Source organism: Medicago truncatula, chromosome 3 (assembly GCF_003473485.1).
Source record: "Medicago truncatula cultivar Jemalong A17 chromosome 3, MtrunA17r5.0-ANR, whole genome shotgun sequence".
NCBI classification, from domain to species: Eukaryota; Viridiplantae; Streptophyta; class Magnoliopsida; order Fabales; family Fabaceae; genus Medicago; species Medicago truncatula.
In genome coordinates, this window is record NC_053044.1 from 57,453,355 (window position 1) to 57,479,262 (window position 25,908).

Consider the following 25,908-nt stretch of genomic DNA (forward strand, 5'->3'; position numbering starts at 1 on the left):
TTGAAATGATAACAAGCATGTTATAGGGGTGGAGGAAGTTTAAACTTTAAAGCCTAAGTAATCGCTAATTCACATGACTGTGATTAATAGATCCACAAGAATGAACGTCAACTGCTATAATAAGAAATTTATCTTCACTATGGCTATGCAAATAAGTTAACTAGGGCAATAATATTTAACATTTAAAATAGGCAGTTGGTCTTACACTGATCAAGCTAATAAGGAAATCTGTACTCAAAATCATGGACAGAAATGGAACTGAAGCCAGAATCTAATATCGGTGAAAATTAATTTCTGTCCATTTTGGAAGGTGGTTGCTGCGGTGGGCTACGCACACCGTGTCTATGGACTTCAGGGATATTCTGACTCTGCGAAGCTAGGTATTCCAGTGCTACGACAATATCACCAATGAGTGGACGGAATTTTGGTTGCTCTTGGAGACACATAGCAGTTATAGCAATTGCTTGATGCAAACAGCGGACAGGGAAGTGTCCTTGCAAAAGAGGATCAGCCATATGTACAAACTTTCTCCGGTCACTGAAATATGGGCGAGACTGGAAAAAAAACACACAAGTGTAAGTAATTTAGCATTTTAAGATAAATATAGATACATCAAAGACATACTAGCAAGTCAAAGAATCCAGGTAAAGATCATAATAGTTTATTTATGGAGAAGGCAGAAAATATCACATACATCTGTCAATGCTTTTGTAATGAAAGGTACTTTGCTTTTTAATTCTTTATACTCTCAAAAATAAAATAATATATGATGAATCAAAATGGAATCACCAACATGCAAAGCTAAGGAAGATACAATTAAAAGAGGGTTTATTTTTAAAGAATGTGAAGATCAATAAAGATACAGACAAAATCAAATTTTATATGTCAATGCTTTTGTAATGGAAGGTGTTTTACTTTCTAACGTTTTACACTCTCACATATAATATAATATATGATAAATATAAAGGGGGGAATCACCAACATGCAAAGCTAAGACAAATATACTTGAAAGAGGATTTATTTTTAAATAAATTATACGAACTAAATATTTACCCATGAAACTAAGTTTTGCTCTCCTGGTTTTTTACTAGCATCTATTGCCCTTCGTCCAGTAATCAACTCCAACAAAACCACACCAAAGCTGTAGATATCAGACTTAAGAGTTAATTTGCCACTCATCGCATATTCTGGCGCGCAGTAGCCATATGTACCCATCACTCTCGTTGAAACATGGGTGTTGTCTCCAACAGGTCCTAGCTTAGCAAGCCCAAAATCTGACAGTTTTGGGCTGAAGTCGCTGTCTAATAAGATGTTTGCAGATTTTAAGTCTCGATATATGACAGGCGGATCTGCTTTACAGTGGAGATACTCAAGGCCACGAGCTGCTCCAACAGCAATCTTCATTCGAGAACTCCAGCTTAGAGGTTCTTTGTCTTGGGGAAGATCTGAAATGAGAAATAAGTTATGATCTAATTGATGTATTTTGTCATCATATAACAAAGTTGGACTCCAAAAAAATAAAACAAAGGATAACCAAATTTTGGGATATAATTTAAGAGGTATTCCTAACCAAGCAACCTAATCATTGTTCTTGTAGATTTTACATGTGTTGGTCAAGATATTTATTTATTATCTTTAATTATACCAAATGTCGACCTGCACAAAACTATGATCTATTTTAACGATTATAGAATAACCCAAGTTCAAAACTATTCGCATTGGAAAACTAGAAGCTGCTAAGGCCCCTAAACCATATAGTATTACAATCCCAAAGGAAGAAAACAAATAACAGGGAAGGCACTAAAAGGGCAACCCGGTGCACTAAAGCTCCCGCATACGCAGGGTCCCACCATTCGGTGTATTGTATGCAGCCTTACCCTGTTTTTTACACAAGAGGTTGTTTCCAGGACTTGAACCCGTGACCTTCCAGTCACATGAAGCCTATTCCTCATTAATATACGGCATTCATATCGGCGGATCAAAGACAATATTGTCATTCACAAAACTAGAAATTAGAAAAGCAAAGAAGTCAACCATTTCACTCCACAGTGGTCTATTGTTACAAAATTCCTAACACAGTTAAGCCATAAACCAAGTTCAAGCAGCTCTATACTATAGTCCAAATTTTTTAATTCAATCACAGAATCTCCAATTCAAAAAGAAAGTGGACAAAAGCTTTTCACTGTTTACAAATATATTCTCTTTATTGTGAATGTAATTAATGGAAGAACAGGGTATATCAACAGAAAACATGTACTAATACATAGCTAAAGTTAAAAACTACATTACAATGTCAAGACAGATGAACCAACTTTTTCACAATAAATAAACAAAGTGTACATACAATGTACACAGCTATTTAGATTCTAGATAAATTTATTGTCATAAACAAAGATGAAAAGCCTTCAGCTGTATCATAACTACTATTAATAAATTATTAAGTGACAGCACACGAGTAATAAAAAAAAAACAATTAAAAAGGTTACCAAAAAGATGATCTTCGAGAGATCCCATAGGCATGTACTCATAAACCAAAAGCCTTTGATCTCCATCAGTGCAGTAGCCAATTAACTTAACCAGATTAGAATGATGTAGCAAGCTTAACATAAGAACCTCAGTCACAAATTCCTGAAAACCTTGACGACCATCATGACTTAATTGTTTCACAGCAACAAGCTGCAAACATTACAATATAAAAACACATTCATTCATAATCAATTCAAATTAACAAAACCCTAAAAATGAATTCCTCAAAAATTACCTCGCCGGTCGAAAGACGACCCTTAAATACTTTTCCAAAACCTCCTTCTCCAATCAAATTAGCTTCCTTAAAACCCCTGGTCGCTGTCGCAAGCTCTCTAAAACCAAAACTAGCTGCTGCAGTACTGCTTTTACCAGTCCTCACACTCTTCCCCTTTTCCTCTACAAATCCAACAACAAAAAACAAATAGTATAATTATAATTTAACAGTAGCTTTATATTTCAATATAATATAATTAACAGTAACGAACTAACAGTATGATAGGATTAATTTATTTGAATTTGAAAACCCTAATTGATCATTACCTGTTGCATTTGTTCCTCCATTCCCTGTAAAATCCAAACATCACTGTCAATAATAATAATAATAATAATTTAGAAAAGTACAAAAATTGAGTAAGAAAAATTAGAAGATGAACCTAAAGTATGAGCAGATCGAGAACTATTATCAACTTCAATTCTGCTAACATCTTTTTTCCGAGAAACAAAGCAAGAATAACAACTCATCTCTTTCACAGAGAGAGTTGAATTAAATTAAATTAAAAAATTGTTAAAATAAAAAATAAGATCTGTATATTTGGTCACACAGAGAGAGGAGCTATCTAGCATTTCCCCTCTCTCGATGATGATTAGATCAAATGAACACACTCTTTTTTTTTTTTTTTTTTTATGACGAAATTAATGAAAATAATATGGTAATTTAGGGAATGAAATAATAATGTTAATAATTTAATAATAAAAATGGGAATGGGGTTGCAAACTGGCAATGACAAAATGGGAGATAGAATTCAGAAGACGCGTAGGAAAAAACAGACCGAATTTGTTTTGTTTTTTTGTGTTATAAATGGAAACTGAATCAGAACACTATTTTTGCGGAACTCACTCATTGCGTCTCCACTATTAGATTCATCTTTCATAAGTGGATATGCCTTCTCTCTCTTTCTTTTGTTGGTGGATTTTTTCAGTTAATTAAAATTAAAATAGATTTTTTTAATTAGATACTTTCAACGCACAGTCGAAGATATTTTTTCTTTTTTTTTTTTTACAAAAACTAAACCAAGTCAATTCATATTAACAAACATAAAACTTTAAAGATGAGCAGAATTTAAAATCTTATATTAACACAAATAGACAAACTCAAATGAATTACAATTAAAGATATTAATATTTAACCTATTAAAATTGCAAAGGGTGTCCTTCTTCTTCTTCTATTTAATGTATGTATTCTCGTAATTAGATTTAAACTCAGTTTTTGATTAAGTTGAAATCTATTATTTATCATTTTATTCAATGAAAAATGTTATCAAATGTTTAAGGTCATTTGATTAGAAATTTAAAAAAAAGTTTCACCTTAAAATCAAAGTATTCAACAAATTAGTAATTAATAATAATGTTTTTTTACATAAAATTGATCAAAATTATATCATTTTTAAATCCGTATAAGTGTTCTTAAAATATATATTATTTAAAATACTTTGGATTTAAAGTAGATTTTTTTTTTTTAAAGGATGTGACTTATTTTGTTGCGTAGTAACTATTTTGATTTCCATTTTGGTTGCATTAATGTATGTGCGTGATTGATGCGAGTCGCTCTCTATCCTTATAAACGTTATGGTCCCAGCAATAATCATCCCTTTGTGTAATTTTACGTTTCTGCCCTTATATCCACTCTGGATTTTCTATCTTCATGCACACCACTTTGCGAATCCAACCGTTCGATAAAGTATTAAGTATATATGATTCGGTGGTCCTTAGTCTAGAACTTTTTGTACAACAGCAACAACTCACTCACAAACGTTAGATCACTTTCTATAAATTTTTTTTCTGAAAAAGAGAGAAAAAAATGTTAGCTAAATCCCCTTAAGTTTAATATCTATCTATATTATATTATTTGACAACGGCAATCTGAATTCTCATAGGATATAAGAGAGGGAATTGTTTTAATAATAAGGTTTTGGTTTGGGTGTTTGGAAGGGATGAGAGATGAGAACTTTGAGATGAAAAATATAAAGGACAAATGAAAAATCTATTACAATTTTTAGCCTTAAATGTGTGTTTAGTCTCTACACTTTCGTTCAGTTTTGGCATTGATCCCTACGCTTTTTTTTTGTTGGCATTGGTCTCTGCACTTTCTAAAACTTTTGGCTTTAGTCCTTCTGTTAAAAAAAAAAACAAAACTAACGGTGTGCCACGTGGCCCAATCATGACACGCCACATGGCACACTAAAAAACAAAAAAAAATCAATTTTTAATTATTATTTTATTCATTATTTTTTTACTTAAAAATATCATTAGTCCCTGCACTTTCAGCATTTTTTTATATTAGTCCCTGCACTTTGGTATTAGTCTTTAAACTTTTTTTTTTTTTTTAAATACTTTCAATGAAATTATTATGTTTTAATTATTGTTTTATTCATTATTTTTATTGAGAATAATCATAAAAAAATAAAATCAAAAAATCTTTGTTAAAAAAAATTAAGTAATAATTGTATAACATTGCAAATGGAAATTGTATCGTATTAACACCGTAACAATAGATAAAAATCAACAAAGAAGATGGAAATTAAATTGCACTTTGGCAATATAGGCCTATAATTCAAAGTCATGATTGGGCCACGTGGCACACCGTTAGTTTTTTTTTTTTTTTTAACGGAAAGTTAACGGAAGGATTAAAGCCAAAAGTTTTAGAAAATGCAGTGACCAATGCCAAACAAAAAAAAGTGTAGGGACCAATGCCAAAACTGGGCGAAAGTGCAGGGACTAAACACACATTTAAGCCCAATTTTTAAAATGGTAATATTTTAGAATATGATAAGTTATGTTTATGGTTAATAATTTTTTATTATAAGGATATCATTTAAATCAAAAAATTTGTTAAGAATATTATAACATCTCTTCAACAAAAAAATATTTATAATATATAGATTTCAAGCACATTCACTGGTCCAAACTAAAGGGACCTAATCAAGTTGTATCAAACTAAATGACAAAACTAGTTTGAACTCCTGCCACAGAACGAAGTGTTAGCCCCTGATAGATTTCAAGCACATTGTATACTTTGTATGCTTCCCACGTTTGCATGCTTGTTGGTGTTTTCTTTTCCCTCATTCTGTCAATATTTGCTTTGGGGTATAGGAGTTCATAATTACAACAACTTCATTGATATTTTGGTTCAAGTGTCTAGGTTTGATCGAACTCTATTGTTTGGAAATAGCTCTTTAGAAAGCAACATTTGGCTTCTAATCGTCTTGTATGTTGCTCAGGCTGAGCTTGTATTGTTTGATTGATATTTATAACTTTGAGGCAAGTAGTGTTGGTCCCTCCTGTTTCATTTTAACTGATTGGACTCTATTTTTGCACAGTATTTCTTTTGCTTTGGGGTTTTGGTTTTATTAATAAAATTTACTTCTTAAGAAAAATGTTAATTGATTGCTCTCTCTCTCTGTTTACTGTTAGGATGGCCATGCTACTGCCAAATGTGGACATGAGTTTGAGCAAAATAACAAAAACCATGAAGAAGAACAACAAAAAGTTAATCTTCTTCTTCTCGCTCTTTTATTATATTCTTTCTATGCACAACTTCTTAAATTGTGTCAAACCCTTATTTTTATTTGCTTTCAAATTTATACAGGAAAAAGAGTGAAAAATGGACTATCTTTGCGTACATGTTTCAAGCTACCAAGAATTTAAGAGTTTGGTTAAGCAGTATGTGAATAAGGGAGGTGCATGTTTTTGACGATGTGGATGCACAATCTTAAGAGTCTATGTTGGATGATGTACTCAGTAACAATTCAATATTGGGTCGACTTGACAAAGCTAAAAATCCAAGAGAGGATCACCGCCCACTTCCGATCGTGCATTGTTACACCGTAAAGGAGATAGACAACGCTTACAAAGCTATTGGCTGTTATTGGAGGGTGTAACAGCCCGATTTTTAGCTAGATTTATTTTAATTACTTTTATTATGTGTTTATATGTGTTTGTGTGTGATTATTCTTCATTGGGTGCATTTTCATGGGTTTCCGTGTTAGAAGGGTATTTTAATCTTTTAGACTTAAGGGTATTTTGGTCATTTTGTGAGAACGGGTAAAATTATAATTTTTGGTGGGAATTACTTTTAGTGTTTATTGATAATAGTTATTTCATTAAGTTACTAGAGTAAATTGAGATTTTATCGTTTAGTGACCGTTAGTGACATTTTACCATTATTAGTTAAATATCGTTTGGAGTGTAGAAATATTTTTGGTTTGAATAGAAATGGGTTAAGCCCACTAGAAACTAGGTTAGACCCATTAAGGGTTATACCTAATGAGTTGTCTTAGGAGAATATCCCTTCATTCATTTCATAAGATATTTTCTAAAGAGAGAGGTAGAGAGAGAAAGTGGGAGAAGAGAAGAACAAGGGTTAGAGAGAAGAGGGAGAGCTTGAAGAATTCAAGGGTTTGAAGAATCATAGGAGCAAAAGTGAAGCTTGAGCTAATAGTTGGTGATAATTAAGGTAAGGGGGTTAGTTTTTATCATAATCATTTAGTTAATTCTTTTTCTCTTGTTCTATGCATAATTGATTATGGGAATAAGTGATTATCATGAACTCAATGTTTGACATTCGTGCTTATATTGTAGATATATGTTTGAATATGTTAATTTGATGTTAAATGAATTGTTGATGATGAAATTGCAAGTTCATGATGTATGAAAATGGGTAGTTTGTAAATTATGCTTAATTGGTGAATTATGCATGGTTGTTGATGAAATGTGATATGTTTCATGATTAATGGTTGTTGTTGTTGTTTAGTCATATAGTTGATGATAATTCATGGCTTGGGTATGCATGATTCATAATTTGTTGTTAAGAAATAAATTGTTGTTGTTGGTTTGGTGAAAATGGATACTTATGAGTTTTGCTCAATTGTTGGATTGGGATATTGTGTTGTTGAATTATGGTTAAATTCATGTCTAAATGAAGTGTTGTTGAATTAGATATGTTGTTGTTGTTGAATGATATCATGGGTATTCCATTTTGTGAAGTTGTGGTTTGTATTGGTGAAGTTGAGTTAAGTGTTCATGTGAAGGACCAGAATGAACTTTTGATATATAGGGTTGTTAACTGAAATTTTGTTATTGCTGGATGAATTGAACCTAGAAGAATTTATGTTTTCATGTTGTGGTTGTGTTAGTTGAGTCGTTTGGGAGAAAACGGGTTTTTCGTGTGAAATGTCGATGTTTAAGCGTTTTCGCCAATAAGTGTTTATATGAGGTTTTGGAAAATGATTTTTGGGATGGTTGAAACATGGAATTTTTGTAGATTATGTTAGAGTCAAGTGTCAGGAGCGTGTAGGCGAAAACGGCATCAAAATCCGATTAACGGTTTGAATTTTACGCGCGAAATGATGAAAAACACACTTTTTGAAAAGCTGATTTTTGGACCTGATACTGTCAAAATCGTGCCGTGATTTTTGCAGCCGTGCTGCGATTTTGATGGCAGAATGTCAATGGTTTTGGACACGAAAAAATGTGTCGCGATTTCTAAAAACGTGACGCGATTTTTGTGAACCAGATCCTTCATATTTCACTATTTTTCACCCCTTTCCACTTTGAATTGGATTTTGGTGTAAACATGAATGTTTTAGATAATTTTGTTAGCTTTCTAATGGCTTTGGTTTGACGTCCAAATGATTTTTAGAACTTGAGTTATGATCAAATTACTACACATGAGTCATGTGGATTTTTGTGAAAACTTATCATAACTTTTTCTATGAGCCGTGGAACTTTTCCAAACTTGATATTGGGTTTAATGAAGTACTTAGAGTGAATAATTGAGTATGAATTTATGTATTTGGGAATGTGAATGTGTTGATGGTTTAAGAAATATTTTGGACGGAGTTGAATCGGTGAAAACGAGTTTTGAGCTAAATGTCGTTTTGTCTTGGGATTTTCTCATACGAACTTAGGCTAATCTTTGAACTAATGATTGATAGTTCGTAAGTGGCCTATGCTCATACTTACATGATTGATTAAGATTGAATTGTAGGATTTCAAACTTGAATAAGTTGTCTAGCTTTGAAAATTATCAATGTTGGCCGTTTGCCACATGAATTGGATTTTTGTCGGAAATGTTTCTTTAGCCAATTGTCTTGTGAGTTATTGTGACCATTCTTGTATGACTAAGTGAAGATGTGTGAATGAATGGTTATATGTTGGATGTGATGTTTATCTTAAGGTGACATATTTTCCTCTTTACTTGGAATGTGAGCAAATCATGTATTTGATGTGAAACTATATGAAGGTGATGATATTGGTGAATCCATATACATTGTTTATTATGATAGGGTGTGTGAATATATATGTCGTTGTGAATTGTTGGTGAGTGCATATATGTCGAGAAATGACGAATTGGTGTGAATGCATTTATGCAAGTAATATTGGTGAGAATATGGTGAATTGTTTGTATGAACATATGTATTGTTGTTGAGATATATGTTTATGCATACATGACTGATGGTGACGGATTTTATATCCAACGTGGTGAGTTGTTTGTGTGAACATATGCATTGTTGTTGAGTCATATGTTCATACATACATGACTGATGGAGACAGATATTTTTATATATCCAAATGGTGAGATTATGATGTTCTGTCGGCATCATGGGCGACGGCCTAAATATTGGTGAGACCGGTACCACATGCATCTAGAAGAGTCTAGAACATTGCATGCATTTGATTGGTTGATGAAGTATGTCATGATTGAATATGTGACTTGATGACTTATGATTGGTGATTGTTAATGAAATGTGATTGGTGATTGTTTATGAAATGTGATTAATGAATGTTCATGGAATATGATTGATATTTGTTCACGATATATGTGATTGGTGATTGTGTATGAATAACTGTGAATTGATATTTGTTCATGACACATGTGATTGATGATTATTAATGTGAGATATTGGGGTTTGATGTAAGTATTGATATGAGAATATTATTATTGATCAAGTGCATGATGTTTATATTGAAATATTCATGTTAACTATTATTTGGATTATGATGATGTAATACTTACCCCTAGTGGATATGTGATGGACCCGTCTGCCTATCTGTATGGATGGGTAGACGTTGTGCAGGTTTAGATGCTTGGTGAGTTTTGTGATTGGTGTAACACCCCGACTTCCCAACAATTATATTAATAAATAAAATCAGAGTTAAATCAACAACGGAGTGTTACACTGCTTTTCAAAATTTCTTAAATAGAATAAAATACTATTTATTCACAATAGTTATGTCAAATCATAACAGTCATTGCAGCGGAAAATATTTTTCAACGTTAAACAACTTCCAATAAATCCTTGGCACATAGCCCCAACAAAAATATCTTTAAAGATTAAATTCAACATCAACAGGTTCATAATGATACATAAGGAATGAAAACATGACAACAATTTCCCATCCCGTTACGTATCAGAGCCCTAGACACTTTGAGCCACCACCTACTACTTAGGATCACCTGCAAGTTACCCATAGGAAGGGCAACATTTTCAAGCAGAAGGGGTGAGATTCACAAACAATAATAATAGATATATAAGTCATCAACTTAATTAAATAACATAATTAACAACATATATCCAATAATAATATTCATGCTTCTTCAATTTTAAAAACTCTTACTAAATCAACCAACGACGACAACAACAACTCAATATCTCCATCAACAACAACGACAACAACACGATCAACAACAACATCAACGACAACATCATCAACACGATCCATAACAACATCAACGACAACTACGACGTGGCACTATTTCCGACACGTTGAATGACTAAGCATTCCGGGGCATGAGCCCCCAACAATTCGAATGACAAGGCATTCCAGGGCATGAGCCCTCAACAGTTTCCTAATCATGAAAGGACTCAACGTGTGTATATTAGCATACAACTCATCTACGACAATGACCGTGCATAATAACTATGACATACTCCCCAACTTGGTCAACATCAACAATCTATGACTCCGTTACTTAGAACGACAACTCGCAACTTACAACTCGAACCAACACCTTGTATATTCTAATTGAATGCAGTTAAGCATAAACCAGCAATCATCAACAATCATAATCAATCAACAACAACACAACAGTATACAACAGTGTGATATAACAATATCTTATGCAATTCAACGATGTCTAGCATTTGCACATGATCTAAGTAATACTTATACAATTTTATTATATCAATAACCTCAATTCCTCATAACCAGCTTCACATATCATCATTTATATCCTATACATCTTTCATCGCTATCCCAAAGTTCAACTCACAACCACTCGTGCGACAAGCCACAAGAAACCTAAACAAGGCAGTCTGTCAAGCACTAGCTCGCGAGGCGAGAGCCTCTACTCGCCACAACGAGTTAGGGCAAAACACTCAAGAATCCATTCTGATTCTATTCCGAGTTTGATCTCAGTCTAAAACTTTGCCTAATCATTATAGTACATGTTCAGGCTCTCATAAACATCCAGGGTTAAACTCACAGCGCAAAATCACGAAATCTTGCAAGCTCTCTGGTCACACTCGCTACGGCGAGTAAACTTGTTCGCCATGGCGAGCTGCGAGGTGCAACTCGCGAGGCGAGTAACTCCTGCTCGCGAGGCGAGCGATGATCTTCATCACTCGCTGTGGCGAGGATCATCCCTCGGGAGGCGAGCGATGAATATCAGTACGGGCAGATTGCAGTTTTTCTCAAAAATTCACTCAAACCCATTGTTTTAACCTTAAAACTAATTCTAAACATCAATACATGAAACATCTAAGGTATGTTCATCATTTCTACATCAATTCACCCTAATTCCATCATTAAATCATCAATTCTCAACATAACCCTAATTCCCAATTCTCCAAATTTATTCATAACCTTTGTTAAAACAGAATCAGAATTATATAAACTAAAATCATTGCAAGTTAGCCTCACCCTTACCTTAGTTAATCGAAGTCGCAGCCCCTCTTGGTCCTCTTCCCTTTTCTTGACTTTTCTCCCTTTTCTATGTTGTACGTGAAAAACTGCCCTCTCTCTTATTTTCTAATTCTTTTTATAAATATAATCTCCCCAATATTCACTTAATTCCCATTAAATTTACTTAATTCTCATATAACCCCCAAAACTCCAATTAAATTCTATTTCTCACTTATTCTATTAAATAATAAAAATAGTCATTTAATAAAATATACCACACCACATAATCAACGTAAATCATTTAAAAATCATATAAAAGACTTTAAATCAACTAAAAATAATTAAATAAAATTGGGGTGTTACACTTGGTGGATATCGGGAGCTTTCTCCGATATCGGTGTTTAGATGTTTAGTCGGCTCTGATCTAGGCTTCGTTGTGTCGGTCTAGATTATCTTATATTTTGGATTTTGTTATGATTGGAGATTACCCGTTTGTTGGGATTTTTGAGATGCATCGATGTTGATGTAATTTATTGATTCATAACATGTATATGTTGATTACTCTGGTTTATATTCTGCTGCAACTGTTGAGGTTTAGATACATGTTTATTGGTTTTTGAATTTTGAGTGTGGCGTAGCCTCTATTTCTTGAATAAATGTATTATTCGCATGTTTAATTGCTTTAATAGAAATAGGAGTGTTACAGAGGGTCCTTATGGTCGAACGGTCAAGATACAACATTTCCAAAAGTGACAAGCTGATGGATAAGATGTACACCTTCCGGCTATTGAAAAGGATTTTGGATCACGACACCGATCCAGATTGGCTATGATGGGAATCTATATGGTAAAACGTGGGGATTCAAATTCTCGACAATTTGCAAGCAGATTTACGGGCTTGCGTAATAATACCATGGTACTCTAAGAGCACCTACAATATAGACATTTACTTTTGGGTCTAGAGCCTTAAGTGGGTTTCACGTGTACACATCTTTTATCAATAATTTTTTAATAGTAGTAACTAATAACCACTCAACCCCTTTAACCGAACACCTCATATCTCAAGTATCTTTTTAAAAGTCGTTTTAGAATCGTGACATTAAATTAAGGAAATGAACTTTTGAATTTTTTTTCTATTATACCCTCATTTTAATTTACCAATACATTTTTTTTGCACGCATTTTCTTTTTACATAAAAATGATGGAGAAGTCTTCATCGTCGTTTAGGGTCGAGCTATGAATAAAATCAGATGGACATCTGAATTAGAGATTTTAAAAGTTTTTTGTTGTTTGCAAATATAATCACTTTAATCAGGGGTTTAAGTGTCCCTTAATTTCATATTAATATGTCAGGTTGGGTGTCACAAAATATGTCTCTTTCAGAGGAATCAAAATAAAAATGGCCCTGCAAAATTTTTGGCATAATGGTTAATGAGTCTCGATCTTTGGATTTCATATTTTATGGGGGATTTTTTTTGTGGTCGGGGTTTGAACCCAAACATTTCATATATATTATGCATTGTTCCTACCAACTAAGTTAAATCCACAATGACATTTTATGGGGGATTAAAATGAGATTTCACTCTTCATTAGATAATTATATGTACAATCTAAAACTTTCTTTATTTATTATGAAAGAGCAATCTAATACTAATTGTAATCGAGACTTACGACATAACAAATTATTTGTCAAGAAAAAAAGGCATAACAAGTTATTTCACTGAAGAATCTTAAAAAAAAAAAAAAAAAAAAAAAAAAAGTTATTTCACAGAAGAGAAGACTTCAAATTATAATCGAAGGGTTTGATTCAGAATTAAGCAAAGCATATATGATATATGCAAGAATTAGAAATACTATATTAAACAGGAAGACTGAGACATAAAGGGCAAAAAATGCCAGTATTTGCTGCCGTCTTGTTGGGTACTTTCACCCCTACCTGTCAGAGAAGAAGTATGTCGTGCTAAAGCTAAATACAGCCAGTCCAATTCACCTTCTTATATTCATCTATATGCATATGGTTTCAACTTAAATACGTATCTTCTTTATCTATATTAGATTGACGTTTTCATTCATTAAATCAAACATATAGATATTATGTTAAGAATATCTATATTATATGATATTAATTATGTTTTATCTCTCATGTCATCGTCTTCTTTTGTTAAAGAATGCCATCGTCTTCTTCTTGTTTTTTTCTTGAAATCTTTCCCACGTAAATGAGAGGTTTGCGAGTTTAAATACGGTCAACAACAAAATGTTAAGAATAATAATTCTTTTTTTATGGAAAGGATAATAGTAGTAATTTTTAAACACCTAAAATTATTCTATCACTGCAGAAAAAAAAATGAAAAAAGTAAAACGATAGATGTTTTTTTAAATATCAAAATGAAATAGTATATATTAACCCGGAACACTATCTCCCCAGCATAAGGTGTGCCCGAGAAAATAAATGAGAAGTTACATCACATGTTTTTCAATAATAATATTAATAATAGTCAACCAGCACCCAAACATAAAAAAAGGGTGTTGGCACCAATCATAAAACTTATCAAAAAACATAACAAACTTGGCCTTGAACCACAAAAAAAAGCTTGATACTTACCTGAATTTGATAAATAGATTTTTCTTTTCCTCCGAAAATCCTAACATTTTTTTCCTTCCAAATTACCCAAGAAATCGCATACCAGATCACAATCATGAAAGAGCACCTTGATTTTACATGTCCAGAAGATGTACGAAACTGTAGAAAAATGTGATATAAAGATAAAAAGAAAATGAAAAAAAGTACAAATTTAATTGCGCAAATCTTCTTATCTTCTTATATATTAAAGTTAACAAGTAAGCCCTAATTTTAACCTAAACCCTATTGCATAATTTTACTGTTTTAACCCTAATTTTCACACCTAATCTCCTATTTTCATGAACAATCCTAATGCTCTCTCCTAATCTTCTTATCTCTTATTCCTAAACAAAGCTTGGTTGCCCTAATTTTAACCTAATATTTTAACCTAATATTTTAGCAACTTTTCCCTCCTTCAAAACCTAACCATATTTCCTAATTCCCCTCCTCGAAACCCTAACCATGATTTCCTAACTTCACTCCCCCTAAAACCTATCTAATTGATTTCCATAAACCATATCTCCTAACTCCCCTCCTCCAAACCCTCACCAATATATTTAAATCCTTTCTCCTAAACCGAAATCTATTTCTAAAACCATACCTTTCTCTTAAACCGAAATTTCTTAATCAACCATATTTCCTAATTCCCCTCCTCGAAACCCTAACCATGATTTCCTAACTTCACTCCCCCTAAAACCTATCTAATTGATTTCCATAAACCATATCTCCTAACTCCCCTCCTCCAAACCCTCACCAATATATTTAAATCCTTTCTCCTAAACCGAAATCTATTTCTAAAACCATACCTTTCTCTTAAACCGAAATTTCTTAATCAACCATATTTCCTAATTCCCCTCCTCGAAACCCTAACCATGATTTCCTAACTTCACTCCCCCTAAAACCTATCTAATTGATTTCCATAAACCATATCTCCTAACTCCCCTCCTCCAAACCCTCACCAATATATTTAAATCCTTTCTCCTAAACCGAAATCTATTTCTAAAACCATACCTTTCTCTTAAACCGAAATTTCTTAATCAACATGGCTTCCAGAAACATTCAAACTTTGTTGTCATACCACTACCTCACTGGTAACCATATCTTCATTCCACTCTGGTTTAAACTAAATATATAGATTTTTGCTCTTATTCCTCGCTGTTTGAAAGTATAAATCATTCTTTCAATCCCTTTCAATCTTTTGTAGGTCCGTTGGTGAAAAACTCTTTTTCCGATCTTGACAAAGCAATCAACAAGCTCAGACTGAAATACAGATCATATATCGTTGAATATGACATTGATGTTGTATGTGTTTTTTGCGAAATATACCTATTCTTAATTATTTGCATTCTATTTTATCAATGTTTGTGATGTTTTTGTTTGTTATTTTTTTAGGGTGCAGTATGCTTGCCAAACATGTTTGGCGGTGATTTCGGAGATCAAATTGGGCGCTATGCAATATTGACTGATCCTAAGTCCAACAAGGTGTGAAGATCAGAGGGGATGCTCCGATGGTTGGGTCACATGATACCATCTACCTTGATGTTATTTACAATTAGTCCATGTTTAGATAAATTGTGCAAGACCTTTTCAATTTGAATTTTAAGTTTTAGTTTCTTAAAGTTTTGGAAGCATCTATTTTTTTTGTCTTTGAATTTAGCAAATGTCCCTTGAATTTCATAAATAATTTAGCCTTGCTTGCTTTGCTTTTTGATTTATATATTTGTGTTTGTTTTTGTGTTGCTGAATCAATTTAGTAGCATGGTTGTGTTACTGAAGCATTTTAGTAACATGGCTTTTAGTAACATTATTAGTAACAATTACTAGAATCAATTTAGTAGCATAGTTGTGTAACGTCTCCTCTTAACATTATTACTAACAATTACTAATCCAAATCTATAAAATATGTTTTGGGTGGAAACAAACTAAAATCCTAATCCTAATTTCTCTCAATCAAGTAACTAAGAGATTTCATCCACATCTCTAAACTAACTTTTTGGTGGAAAGAAACTAAAATCCTTATTTCTCTCATTCAAATAATTAGGGAATTTCATCCACATCTCTAAAATATGTTTTGGGTGGAAACAAACTAAAATCCTAATCCTAATTTCTCTCATTCAAGTAACTAAGAGATTTCATCCACATCTCTAAACTAACTTTTTGGTGGAAAGAAACTAAAATCCTTATTTCTCTCATTCAAATAATTAGGGAATTTCATCCACATCTCTAAAATATGTTTTGGGTGGAAACAAACTAAAATCCTAATCCTAATTTCTCTCATTCAAGTAACTAAGAGATTTCATCCACATCTCTAAACTAAGTTTTTGGTAGAAACAAACTAAAATCCTTATTTCTCTCATTTAAATAATTAGGGGATTTCATCCACATCTTTAAAATATGTTTTGGGTGGAAACAAACTAAAAATCATAATTCCTCTCATTCAAGTAACTACTAAAGATTTCATCCACATCTCTAAAATATGTTTTGGATGGAAACAAACTAAAAATCCTAATTCCTCTCATTCAAGTAACTACTAAAGATTTCATCCACATCTCTAAAATATGTTTTGGGTGGAAACAAACTTAAATCCTAATCCTAATTTCTCTCATTCAAGTAACTAAGAGATTTCATCTACATCTCTAATCTAACTTTTTGGTGGAAACAAACTAAAATCCTTATTTCTCTCATTCAAATAAGTAGGGGATTTCATCCACATCTCTAAAATATGTTTTCGGTGGAAACAAACTAAAAATCCTAATTCTTCTCATTCAAGTAACTAAGAGATTTCATCCACATCTCTAAAGTAACTTTTTGGTGGAAACAAACGAAAATCCTTATTTCTCTCATTCAAATAAGTAGGGGATTTCATCCACATATCTAAAATATGTTTTGGGTGGAAACAAACTAAAAATCATAATTCATCTCATTCAAGTAACTATTACACATTTCATCCACATCTCTAAAATATGTTTTGGCGAATCAACTATGGTAATTCTTAAGTAAAAAAAAAATGTAAATTCTTAATTAAAACAAAGTGCCCCATCAACAATATTAATTTCATTTTATTCATATTAATCTTTATCCTAAAATGTTGGCCACTTCCTAATTTTGTTCCACTATTTTGTGCTTATCCTGATAACTAATACTCTTTATTGCTCAACCGACATATCCTACTCACACATATTCCACCTTTTTCCTATAAATATATCATAACCTATTAGCCAAACCATCTCAATCTAAATAAGCATCCTCTTTCTTGGAAAGGAAAAAACAAGCCAATGATGTCTGCCAAATACACTCCAATCTCAGCTGTTTCTGGAGGAAGAAAGAATCTCAAGATGTGTGTGCGAGTTGCTCACATTTGGTTGATTCGAGAGAAGAAGGTCCCCACTAGCATCATTTTCATGAACATGTTACTGGTCGATGAAAAGGTTTCTGCATGTTTGCACTCTTAACTTTAAAATTAAAGTAATGTCATTTTTGTTTTTTAGTTATGTAATTTAACCAGCTGTTTAATGTTGTTGTTGTCGTCAACAGGGTGGACGTATTCACGCCACAGCTAGAAAAGATTTGGTGGCAAAGTTCAGGTCCATGGTTCAAGAAGGGGGTACATATCAGCTTGAAAATGCAATTGTAGATTTTAATGAAAGTCCTTATAAGGTAACTTCACACAAACATAAGCTTAGTATGATGCACAATTCAACTTTTACCAAAGTACACTTGCCTGCTATCCCTATGAACGTTTTTGAGTTCAAGCCATTCAATGAAATTCTCTCTTCAACTGTCGAGGAAGTATCTACGGGTAGGACTTGAATTTTGAATGTGTGTTGTACATTATTTCTACCTATAAGCATTCGTTTAGGAATTTCATACATTTGTTTTTGCTTTTGTATACGTAATTTCAGATGTTATTGGTCATGTAATTGAAAGAGGTGATATAAGGGAAACTGAAAAGGACAGAAGGAAAAGCAGGGTTATTGATCTCACTTTAGAAGATCTTGAGTAAGATTTGTCTCTTTCTTTGTACCTGGTTGTAATATAATTTTAATATACCTTATGTTTCTGAATTGATATTTTGGTAATATTTTATTACAGAAACAACCGCTTGCATTGCTCTCTTTGGGGTGAACATGGCGACAAAATTGTGACCTTTTTTGGCAACCATGACAACGACACACCTACTATATTGATATTGCAGTTTTGCAAGACACGCGTGTATTTAGGTATGTCGTGTTTTAAGTTTTTGCTTTCTGCTGATATCAACAATGAAATGGGAAATTATGTTCACTTGCTGTTGATTTTTAAAAAAATTAGGTGCTATGGAAGTTGTTAATGCCTTTAATGGGACTAAGCTGATACTTAATGGCGATTTGCCTGATGTCGCTGCGTACATGACACGGTAACCATTTATATTTTCATATGCTTTAGAATAAAGACAAGTTTTTTTGGTCATAATTAAGTTGTCTGGAGGTCTCACCACTCTTCTATTAACATTGGTGCCATTTTATTAGAATGAAAAATGCATCAATACAGTTCACCCGAAGTGTCAGCCAAATTTCAACGAACAGCTCCGCGTCTTTATCAGATGACTTGCTCAACACTAACCGAATGACAATTGAAAGCATGATTGAGTCAACTGAGGTAGCTATCTATTTATTGAAATTTTTAGATGTCGTTTTGGATTCATCTTTGTTATTTTTCACATGGACAGTTGTACATTGCAATATCACAGGTTACTTCGAGGGGTGGTTTAAAGATATTGATTAATGACGACGACGGCGATGATACCGATGTTGCATCAAGTGTGGTCTACAGAGAAGTTTTCCGTAATGTGTAGGACTTTTTTGGGTACTATTCATTTTCTTACTTATTGAAAGTATTTGCATGTCAACGAACTTCAGTTATAGGAACTACGTACTAGAATTATGGAACAATAACAAAGTCTATGGTAATTGTCATTTTGCTTTGATTCACGACAATTTTTACATTCAAGCGAACTACAGTGTCTTATTTTTTCAGTGAGTATTAATTTTTTTAAATGACACGTGCGTTAGCACGGGTCAATGGTCTAGTATATTAAAGTTAACAACAAGTAAGCCCTAATGTTAACCTAAACCCTATTGCATAATTTTACTGTTTTAACCCTAATGTTCACACCTAATCTCCTATTTTCATGAACAATCCTGATGCTCTCTCCTAATCTTCTTATATATTAAAGTTAACAAGTAAGCCCTAATTTTAACCTAAATCCTATTGCATAATTTTACTGTTTTAACCCTAATGCTCACACCTAATCTCCTATTTTCATGAACAATCTTAATGCTCTCTCCTAATCTTCTTATATATTAAAGTTAACAAGTAAGCCCTAATTTTAACCTAAACCCTATTGCATAATTTTACTGTTTTAACCCTAATGTTCACACCTAATCTCCTATTTTCATGAACAATCTTCTTATATATTAAAGTTAACATGTAAGCTCTAATTTAAACCTAAACCCTATTGCATAATTTTACTGTTTTAACCCTAATGTTCACACCTAATCTCCTATTTTCACGAACAATCCTAATGCTCTCTCCTAATCTTCTTATCTTCTTATATATTAAAGTTAACAAGTAAGCCCTAATTTTAACCTAAACCCTATTGCATAATTTTACTGTTTTAACCCTAATGTTCACACCTAATCTCCTATTTTCATGAACAATCTTCTTATATATTAAAGTTAACATGTAAGCTCTAATTTAAACCTAAACCCTATTGCATAATTTTACTGTTTTAACCCTAATGTTCACACCTAATCTCCTATTTTCACGAACAATCCTAATGCTCTCTCCTAATCTTCTTATCTTCTTATATATTAAAGTTAACAAGTAAGCCCTAATTTTAACCTAAACCCTATTGCATAATTTTACTGTTTTAACCCTAATGTTCACACCTAATCTCCTATTTTCATGAACAATCTTCTTATATATTAAAGTTAACAAGTAAGCCCTAATTTTAACCTAAACCCTATTGCATAATTTTACTGTTTTAACCCTAATGTTCACACCTAATCTCCTATTTTCACGAACAATCCTAATGCTCTCTCCTAATCTTCTTATATATTAAAGTTAACAAGTAAGCCCTAATTTTAACCTAAACCCTATTGCATAATTTTACTGTTTTAACCCTAATGTTCACACCTAATCTCCTATTTTCATGAACAATCCTAATGGTCTCTCCTAATCTTCTTATATATTAAAGTTAACAAGTAAGCCCTAATTTTAACCTAAATCCTATTGCATAATTTTACTGTTTTAACCCTAATGTTCACACCTAATCTCCTATTTTCATGAACAATCTTCTTATATATTAAAGTTAACATGTAAGCCCTAATTTAAACCTAAACCCTATTGCATAATTTTACTGTTTTAACCCTAATGTTCACACCTAATCTCCTATTTTCATGAACAATCCTAATGCTCTCTCCTAATCTTCTTATATATTAAAGTTAACAAGTAAGCCCTAATTTTAACCTAAACCCTATTGCATAATTTTACTGTTTTAACCCTAATGTTCACACCTAATCTCCTATTTTCATGAACAATCCTAATGCTCTCTCCTAATCTTCTTATATATTAAAGTTAACAAGTAAGCCCTAATTTTAACCTAAATCCTATTGCATAATTTTACTGTTTTAACCCTAATGTTCACACCTAATCTCCTATTTTCATGAACAATCTTCTTATATATTAAAGTTAACATGTAAGCCCTAATTTTAACCTAAACCCTATTGCATAATTTTACTGTTTTAACCCTAATGTTCACACCTAATCTCCTATTTTCATGAACAATCCTAATGCTCTCTCCTAATCTTCTTATATATTAAAGTTAACAAGTAAGCCCTAATTTTAACCTAAACCCTATTGCATAATTTTACTGTTTTAACCCTAATGTTCACACCTAATCTCCTATTTTCATGAACAATCCTATTGCTCTCACCTAATCTTCTTATATATTAAAGGTAACCCGTAAGCCCTAATTTTAACCTAAATCCTATTGCATAATTTTACCGTTTTAACCCTAATGCTCACACCTAATCTTATATTTTCATGAACAACCCTAATGCTCACACCTAATCTCATATTTTCATGAGCCCTAATTTTAACCTAAACCCTGTTGCATAATTTTACCGTTTTAACCCTAATGCTCACACCTAATCTTATATTTTCATGAACAACCCTAATGCTCACACCTAATCTCATATTTTCATGAGCCCTAATTTTAACCTAAACCCTGTTGCATAATTTTACCGTTTTAACCCTAATGCTCACACCTAATCTTCTATTTTCATGAACAACGCTAATGCTCACACCTAATCTCCTATTTTCATGAACAAAGCAAATCGGCATCGCTTTATTTCCCCTATTTCTTCAAAACAAATCGCCCTATTTCTTCAACAAAACAAATCGCCCTATTGGAATAAAAGGGTTTTGAAAGATTATAGCAACATTTTTTTTTGTTAATATTACACTTTTCATCCAAATTAGAACTGAACTCTCTTTGTTAAATATTTACCTCAAAATGCACCTGAATTTTGCAATCTATATAAACAGGTGGAAGAAACATTTCAACAAACAGTTAAAGGGTATCATTTACGGTAAATGCCAAATATTCGATAAAAGGAAAATTATTTAAATAAAACATTTTACATGTTCAGGTTAAGAATGAACTATTTTTAGGTACATAATATAACATTAACATATAATTTTTACAAAAGAATGAAGTAACATTTTTTCAAAAAAAAAAAGAAAAATATGAAGTAACATACCAATAATATAATATTGACATATAATTTTAACAAAAGAATGAAGTAACACACGATTGATAAAAATTAATATTTTTTTGGTGAATAAGCGTGGTGTCTGAGGTTCGAATTCCAACATCTGCATATATTTGGGACCACATATTTCATTCTCTTTGATATGCATTGAGATTTGTTTTTGTCTACTATATCTACAATGTACTATATGACCCGTGCGGCAGCACGGGTGGAAAGTCTAGTGTTAATTAAATCTGAAAATTTTGTCGTAGCTAGTTGAGTTGAACCTTACTATCATCTTATTCTTATCTTACATATATTATATCTAATGTTTTCATCATACTGTATAAAAATAATATCAACTTATACTTTTTCTTACGGTAATATTAATTTATTCAATGAATTTATACTTAATAAATATACAATGAATTGCATCCCTGAAAAAAATATACAATGAAGCAATTATTTTACCCTGAATAGTTTGCACTTTTATAAATTTTTCTATTAAAATTTAAAAGTTCAACCCTTGTATTGTAAGTTAACAATGCTGCCAATTCCATAAAAACTGCTGCCAGCATATATCCTATTTCAATACTATTTAATTTATTCGAATCTATCTTGTTTTGCTAAAGTATAAATATATTTTTTATTACCAAATAAGTTTTATTTTTTATCATCGTTATTTTGATTATTTTATTTAATTTCAGTTTTTTTAGGATTATTATTTAATTTCAGTTATTGTGATCAATTGAATGGTTTTTTTGCACAACATTATAGTGTTGTTTGATTCTTGTAATCTATTTCACTCAAAGCTTGGCTGTTGTTGTATTTTGACCAATTGAATTGAAATGAGTTTGAATATATAATATGATGTCTTGAAAGTTTTTTAAAAATATAATTTTCTGGTATTTTTTATTAAAGAAATAAAATCAAGTTTTAATGAACTTTTTCCATCAATATATTATGTAAAAATGAAAGCATTTTTAAAAGAACTTAATAAAAAAAATTAGACCGTTACGATCATAGATCATTAATCATGTTTAAATTTTAATAGAATGTGTGTCACAATTAAACTCCCTTTAAAATCTGTTAGAAGAAGTAGTATTAGTTTATAATTTTAATTAGTATTGAAGGAAGGAAGAATAAAGGAAGATGGTGCAAGCACGTAAAGGTTGCTCCCTCGCTATTAGCTTTGCTTATGGAATCAGAAAAGTTGGTTTACATACAGATCCTCCTCATCACCAATCACAATCAAATCATTACCTAATAACATAAAACATTCTACAATTATTATTATTATGTGAGTAGTGTCTATATCTTTCATATTCCCAATTCATTCCTATCTATGAATAAAACTCAAAACGAGTGCTGATTTCACCTCACACCATCCCCCTCTCTATCTATCTATCTATCTGTAACACTACTTTTCACTCATATAGAAAATATGAATATGAAACCTTCTTCACCATCAGATTCCAATATTTCCATTAACAATTCAACAACAACATTCATTAGTAGTCCTTGGGAAACCATGCGACGAAAACCACGAACAACCCTCCTTCTTTCATTACTTTCTATTCTTTTATTTGCTGCATTTTCTCTTCATCTCTCTCGTGATGCCGTTTCTGGTTGGAGACCTGATTACGACCTTGACGATCGTCCATGGAAGCTAAACGCAAAAAATCACGTTGTCGTTCATACCAATGCAAACAAAAACAACAACATCGTCAACGAGTTTTCACACCAATCACGTCGTGTTTCATCCATCAACTTCAGAAACTCGTTCTCAACGGTTTCAGTTTTATTACCAGATTGGGAGATTCTCGTTCTCGTTTCTCCAAACACGCCTTTATCTTCTTCCGATGAATATAACTGCCTTTTCCGGAACAACCAAATGTCTCAGGCGAAATTCTCTGGTGTTTTACCTTTCACCAACCGTACAACGTTCAAGTGCGACATGCCGGGTACGGTTTGGCGCCGGAAAATATTTTCGCAACCTATGTTGGTAACCGGAACGTCGGAAAATGAATTTCAAAATCATTCTCCGGCGGCGGAGCTTGTGAGGTGGAATTTTGTTGTTTACGAGTCTTTTTCAATGGAAGACGACGTAGTTTTGTTTGCCAAAGGTGTTAATCATCGTCAAGGCTACGACAGGCCGGCGAAGGAGCTTAACTGTGTTTTCCAAATAGGAGACGGAATTCGCACCGCCGTTACAAGCTCTGTTCAAGAGGTTTTCCGATGCTTGCATCCAGATCCGTCTGATTTGGGTTCGAATTCCGAAATTGGAGTTTCCCTCGAGATTATTGGAGAAAACATCGTGGTTCCGTCCGTAGCGTATTACACTCCCAGGCCCAATAAACCCAATTCTAAGCCCGTGGCAGTTCAAAACTTTGGGCCTCCGGCCCAGCCCAAATATTTCCTTTGTGCATGCACGATGGTTTATAATGTGGCGAAGTTTTTGAGGGAATGGGTTGTGTATCATTCAAAAGTGGGAGTGGAAAATTTCATATTGTATGATAATGGAAGCGATGATGATGATTTGGAGAGAATAATTAAGGAGCTTCGTGAAGAGGGTTATAATATAAGCACGTTGCTTTGGATTTGGCCTAAGACTCAAGAAGCTGGATTCTCACACAGTATTTTGTACTCAAAATCCAAAGGATTATGCACTTGGATGATGTATGTGGATGTTGATGAATTCATGTATTTACCCTCTTGGAGAAATAATGGGTTCCACTTCAATTCAAATGAATTACCTTCGTTGAAATCAATTTTACCGCGGGAGGACAAGGGTGGTAGAATTGGACAGGTGTCAATGATGTGTTTAGAATTTGGGCCATCAGGTCAACGACAACACCCGAAAGAAGGGGTAACACAGGGGTACACGTGTCGGAGGAAAGTGGAACAAAGACACAAATCAATTGTGTTGGTAGAAGCAGTTGATAGAAGTTTGTGGAATGTGATACATCATTTTCAAGTGAATGAGAAACAAGGGTTTAGATCGAAACAACTTGGTCCCGAAGAGGGTTTGGTGAATCACTATAAGTACCAAGCGTGGGTTGAGTTTAAGAGCAAATTTAGAAGGAGAGTGTCTGCTTATGTTGTGGATTGGAGACAAGCTATGAACCCAAACTCGCAAGATAGGACACCTGGGTTAGGATTTGAGGCTGTTGAACCTAAAGATTGGACACACAGGTTTTGTGAGGTTAGAGATCAAAGGTTGAAATTGTTGACACGTGAATGGTTTGGATCGTTCACGCATAATGGATATAGAATGGCTTGGCAAACTAGATGAGAATTTATTTTATTTGATTCCCCTTGATTCTTCTTCTTCTTCTTACATAGATTTTTGATTCGGAGGGGACAGATTCTCAACAAAAGTAAACATGGATGGATGGATCAATACTATACATACACAGGAACAGTTGAAAACTATTATAGTGCTCTCTTACATTCTGTTTTTCTATTCCACTTTTTTTTAATGCAAGGAATAGAATTTTTGTTGTCTTCATTGTTCCATTTTGGACCCCTATAGTTGATTGATACTAGTGTAGGCAGATTTCTTCTTTGGACTGCACCTGATTTGGTGCTTCTTCATAAATGAAATCCACCCCTCTGTGCACTTTGCTAGATTCGTTTACCATTAATTCAATTTTAACTTTATTCATTCGTTATATAACTAGCAATAGCAGACTATTTCATTTCATGATTCTCATGTAACGTGAAACACAGTTCTAGCAAATGCATCACATATACCGACAATTTGCAAATAGTGTTTGTTTTT

At 32.8% G+C, this 25,908-nt stretch overlaps 3 protein-coding genes across 3 annotated transcripts; 2 read left to right on the top strand and 1 right to left on the bottom strand.

The window, feature by feature from the left end:
* LOC25490316 (probable serine/threonine-protein kinase PBL21) lies at nt 1-3,684 on the bottom strand. The gene is made up of 6 exons (XM_013606834.3): nt 3,180-3,684; nt 3,067-3,090; nt 2,762-2,922; nt 2,487-2,676; nt 1,054-1,445; nt 1-554 (listed from the first exon to the last, which is right to left on the bottom strand). Exons 1-6 carry the CDS (start codon nt 3,265-3,267, stop codon nt 288-290), a joined length of 1,122 nt encoding a protein of 373 aa, XP_013462288.1. The 5' UTR covers nt 3,268-3,684; the 3' UTR covers nt 1-287.
* A 13,979-nt stretch (nt 3,685-17,663) lies between these two features.
* On the top strand, nt 17,664-18,728 carry LOC120579631 (uncharacterized). The gene is made up of 5 exons (XM_039832127.1): nt 17,664-17,744; nt 17,863-18,127; nt 18,231-18,327; nt 18,421-18,548; nt 18,640-18,728. Exons 1-5 carry the CDS (start codon nt 17,664-17,666, stop codon nt 18,726-18,728), a joined length of 660 nt encoding a protein of 219 aa, XP_039688061.1.
* Nucleotides 18,729-23,425: 4,697 nt separating this feature from the next.
* LOC25490318 (glycosyltransferase family 92 protein RCOM_0530710) lies at nt 23,426-25,754 on the top strand. Its single transcript, XM_013606838.3, has one exon. The coding sequence runs from the start codon at nt 23,569-23,571 to the stop codon at nt 25,417-25,419; it is 1,851 nt and encodes a 616-aa protein (XP_013462292.1). The 5' UTR covers nt 23,426-23,568; the 3' UTR covers nt 25,420-25,754.
* The last annotated feature ends 154 nt before the right edge of the window (nt 25,755-25,908 follow it).

Bases quoted from the DNA above. Each gene is read 5' to 3' on its own strand.
- LOC25490316 (XM_013606834.3), bottom strand. From the start codon at position 3,267: ATGAGTTGTTATTCTTGCTTTGTTTCTCGGAAAAAAGATGTTAGCAGA. The intron at 3,091-3,179 runs GTTCATCTTCTA...TGGATTTTACAG, and splicing joins TCGATCTGCTCATACTTTAG to GGAATGGAGGAACAAATGCA. The intron at 1,446-2,486 runs GTAACCTTTTTA...TTCTCATTTCAG, and splicing joins TCTCGAAGATCATCTTTTTG to ATCTTCCCCAAGACAAAGAA.
- LOC120579631 (XM_039832127.1), top strand. From the start codon at position 17,664: ATGTGTGTGCGAGTTGCTCACATTTGGTTGATTCGAGAGAAGAAGGTC. The intron at 17,745-17,862 runs GTCGATGAAAAG...TGTCGTCAACAG, and splicing joins TTTTCATGAACATGTTACTG to GGTGGACGTATTCACGCCAC. The intron at 18,328-18,420 runs GTAAGATTTGTC...ATTTTATTACAG, and splicing joins CTCACTTTAGAAGATCTTGA to AAACAACCGCTTGCATTGCT.
- LOC25490318 (XM_013606838.3), top strand. From the start codon at position 23,569: ATGAATATGAAACCTTCTTCACCATCAGATTCCAATATTTCCATTAAC.